Here is a 4126-nt window from a genome sequence, read left to right as displayed (position 1 = left end):
AATTTGAATTAATATTAGTTATAATTATTAATATAATTATTTTTTCTCTTACATATTTAATTTCATTCATACTTTATATTTTATTTGTTAATTTATGTTTTTAGAGTATGTTTTTCAATTGTGACTAAATAAATAACTTTAAAAAAAATATTTTTCATTTTTATATGAGTGGTGTCCATTCCGAGTACGTGTTAATCGGCTTCAATAAGCATGAGGCAACATAAATATATGAATGAATAGAAAAATGTTCTGAACCCAGGTATAGATAAAATGATTGAGTGGAGTTTTATTCTATTGAAGAAACTGAAAAGGCGCATCTATATTAAAATGACAAGAGTAAGGATTATAATAAATACAATCATTAAATAAATTTTACATTTATCAATCATCAACCACTTCCAATCTTGCACCGAAAGGTAAAACTTTAATAATGAAAGACCACCCCATATATTACGTTTCGCCCAACAAAACTTCAGAAACAGATCACTTCCATGGCTCATTAGAATAAACATTAAGAAAAGAAAGATAAAAAAAAGTGCATATATACGTTAGATTCTCCTTTAATTTCCTACAAGGTATATCTAGCTTTATCTTGGTTAAATACTGTGTTTCTCCAAGTTAAACTCAATCCAAAACCCAACTTTGATTTGAGCTTTTGACTGCGAAAAAAGTTGCAGTTGGAATTGATTAGCCACTATATATATGTGCACTCAAAATTACCTATATTCATAGCTAGGCATTAATCAATCATGCCTCTTTAAATTACTAAAGCAATGATTGTAAATATGCCTAGGATTAAGGAAGGTAGAGTAGGCAAGGATCACAGGAAAATTGACTTGGGAATTAGTGTTTCGGGTCATGATTATCACTTATCAATATCAGTATCAGTATCATTAGTAGGTAGTTGGCCAAAAATGTCATGGCATGCTTCCCAGTTGCCCTTTTCTCTAGCTTCCCAGTATCCACCAACATAACAGTATGTATGGCTATTTTTGTCCATAGCAAACCACCTTGGATTCCAACCCTTTTCTTGCACCTTCCTTGCCTGCCAATACAGTAGTGACGCTTTTGTTACTCAACTATCAAAAACCACCAAATTCATCTCATTCACTACATATATTAAAGATATATAGATATTATATTAGAATGTTTGTTAGATATTTCCGAAACTAATCACCATATTTACCATCCTATATAAAAGCATAATTCAATTGTAATCAGCCGTTTCCACTATTTAGCAAATTTTTTAATTCTTGATTTTTCTCTCAGCTATATTTTATTCACAAACCACCATGATTCTCAACAGTGTGATCCAATGAGTTTCAAATATTTGATTTGATTAAGTTGCACCAATGATACCTGCCGTTGTCTTTGTTCCAAACGTAACTTCTCAGCATTGGCCTTTTCATACTCTCCGTTCTCCAAACACCTTTGGTCAGGTCTTAATCTTGAATCGGTTGGTGGCAACTTCTCCTGTTTGTCAACTCAAATGTAATTAAGCACTAATCATCAATGAGGATTTGTTCTAGGATTTTTTCAACGAAAGAGAATATTACATAGAATCACATTGTTTACCTTTAGTTCAGGTGTGATTTCATTTAGTGTAATAGCAAACTTGGTAAGGTTATATCTTGTTTGGTACTCGGAAGGCTCACTCTTCTTCCATATTAGATGTGATTTTGATGACTCATTAGACCCTTCTACTTCTCCTTTACTAGAATTCTCTAAAATTTCATACTGCAAGCTTTCATTCCATTTTCCATACACAGTTGCCACTTTTTTGCCTTCCTTATCTTCCACTACTCCTCGTACCTGCAGCAAAACTTAATTACAAAGCATGAGAAATATTACATGTCTACGGACTATGAACTAGAACAAAAGTTATTCAACTCATCATTTTGTGAGAAATAAAATCTGCATACATCAACCCTTCCATATGGTTGCTAGGGGTAAAACCAAAAGCATTATTGTTGCTACCACATAAATATATAGAAGAAGCACCTGGTGCGGGTTTCTCTCGATGATTGATTGCTCCTTGAATTTAAGCATACAAGAATAATCGCGGTTCCCCTTTATCCTCATTGTACCATAATGGTCACAATAGAGTTTTCCTAATATGAGGTTGTAAATTGCTGTTGTTACCTGATGGTAGAAATGTTGAATTAAATATCTTAAACAGAAAACTGGCAATCTTTTGGAAGAGACATTGTTAAACTAACAGTAACAAATGCACATCAATCAAATCCACATATACCTTGCTCCACTGAAAGACGTCACCATCATCAAACTGCAAAGTTATTACACCAACAGGATCAAGATGAATTGAACGACCCCAAAATTTACTTTTTAAATTGCTGTCACCCCAAATTGTCCATCCTCTTCCCTCACAATGGCATGCTAATATCATTGGGTGATGACTGACCTATCTCAACATGAGCACCGTAAGTATTTTATTTCCAGCCACCAGTTATTTTCAAAACTAGGGGGAAAAAAATGCCTTTAGCATGATGTTGAGACAATGATATATCCTTGCAAATGAACTTTTAACAATAAGATATAGAGTATATACACATATACAGTACATATAACTACAATGCAGTACTAATTGTTAATGCCAAAGTGAGTATAGAATACCTTCTCAGATATAAAGCGAATGCCTTTTTCTGGGTACAATGCCTCATATGTCTCACCCAAGAGTGGATTGAATGGTTTGCAAGTCCTGCCATCAGTGCAAGCATACCCTGAAACCGCAAATGCAGCCACACATATCATCCTCATGACATTGTTACCCTGTATACCATGTAGAATGGTAATAAGAATCAGTTATAGACAACAATTGCCCCCAAGAGAATTTTGTATTAACTATGTCCATGGCATATCTTGCAAGAAGGAAATAACCATTTTGCCCCAAGCATATGCTTGGTCTAGAAGGTAAGAATACTCCAAATCTTCAAGACATTTCTGCAATGAAGAGAGGGGTTCATTGAAATAAACCGGCAGACAGATTCTTGTAAGGTCCTTCCCGATATTATCCTTTATTATTGACCACAAACTGACTCCTTTATCTTTTTCAACAGGATCAGGTAACTTCTTTCGTCGACTAACATCCTCATGTTCCAAATCAAGGCCGAATCTATAAGGCTGAAATCCAGTGCTACTCTCAGAACATGTTGAAAGAATATCAAACGTATCAAAGAATGCATCACGGTCACTAACACTTCCTTCTGTAATATATCAAAACAGTTAAAAAAAATTTAAAACCTGCTGTATGGATCCTAGAGAGATCAACATGATAGCTTGATCAATTTAGAATAACAAGGACCTGGCCATATACTAAATCAGAAAGAATGTCACTATTCTCAACTAAAAGCATTATCATTACCAACACTTTACAGTCATAAGTATATTGTACAGCTAATTCAAGATATATACGCACCACTGTTATTGTCATATGTGGTTCGATAGGAATTGGCATCATCCCTTGAGTTCTGACTTTTGCTTTTAATGTGTGGGTTTTCCAAGTCAATATCTTCTGTCTAGAAAAGACACAGGTGGTTGAAGTGAATACAATAGTACACACTAATTGATGGTTAACATAATCAGAAATAATGACATGTACCGTGTCCAATACATGCAAGTGATTGTTATTGAGAACATGTGATAGCTCAGTTCTCATAATGTCCTCACTGTCCTGGATAGCAGCCTCAGTAAGACCCTCCTCCAAGAGGCGCTGCCTCAACCTGTGGGTGGTAACCACCACTGACGAAGAAGAACGAGGAGAAAAAAAAGTATTACTATTATGAATGGTGCTGTTCTTGACGACCTGCAGGGCCTCGAGCCAGGTTGCACGGTCCTCCTTGTTTTCTGCCTTCAAATGGATCTTTTTCTTTGTCCCCGTGTACACACAAAACCTCTTCCCATCTGATTTGTTCTCTCGTGCCGTACACACCTGCATCATTATGAACAATTTTCATGTAACGATATAGTATATTCTTGCAAGAGAAATGCTGATAATAGCGTACCCTGAGATGGAACTGGCCAAGGGGTTGTTCCGGTTGGGGTTGGGATTGGCGGGAAGTGCAACGGATATCGGCGGGGAAGCGACGGAGAGACTCTTGGCCGACGA

The 4126-nt window shown here is 35.8% G+C and overlaps 1 protein-coding gene across 4 annotated transcripts in view; it reads right to left on the bottom strand.

Annotated features, from left to right (window-relative positions):
• Positions 1–299: 299 nt before the first annotated feature.
• LOC107480085 (oxysterol-binding protein-related protein 1B-like) overlaps positions 300–4126 on the bottom strand; it is a 4215-nt gene continuing 388 nt past the window's right edge. Inside the window, exons 1-10 of one of the 4 annotated variants that reach the window (XM_021138782.2) lie at positions 4023–4126; positions 3620–3949; positions 3437–3536; positions 2899–3224; positions 2635–2790; positions 2255–2422; positions 2002–2142; positions 1576–1812; positions 1360–1473; positions 300–1045 (exon numbers count right to left, since the gene is read on the bottom strand). The exon at positions 4023–4126 is cut by the window's right edge and continues 388 nt beyond it. In XM_021138782.2, coding sequence (XP_020994441.1) covers positions 866–1045; positions 1360–1473; positions 1576–1812; positions 2002–2142; positions 2255–2422; positions 2635–2790; positions 2899–3224; positions 3437–3536; positions 3620–3949; positions 4023–4126 — 1856 coding nt within the window. In that variant the 3' untranslated portion in view covers positions 300–865. Of the gene's footprint in view, positions 1046–1359; positions 1474–1575; positions 1813–2001; positions 2143–2254; positions 2423–2634; positions 2791–2898; positions 3225–3436; positions 3950–4022 lie in introns of all 4 variants that reach the window. The other 3 variants (XM_052258771.1, XM_052258772.1, XM_052258770.1) reach the window with 3 other exon arrangements.

The sequence above is a fragment of the Arachis duranensis genome, chromosome 3 (assembly GCF_000817695.3).
Source record: "Arachis duranensis cultivar V14167 chromosome 3, aradu.V14167.gnm2.J7QH, whole genome shotgun sequence".
Classification (NCBI taxonomy): Eukaryota; Viridiplantae; Streptophyta; class Magnoliopsida; order Fabales; family Fabaceae; genus Arachis; species Arachis duranensis.
The sequence above is the reverse complement of the archived record's forward strand: the minus strand, read 5'-3'. Positions and strand labels throughout refer to the sequence as shown.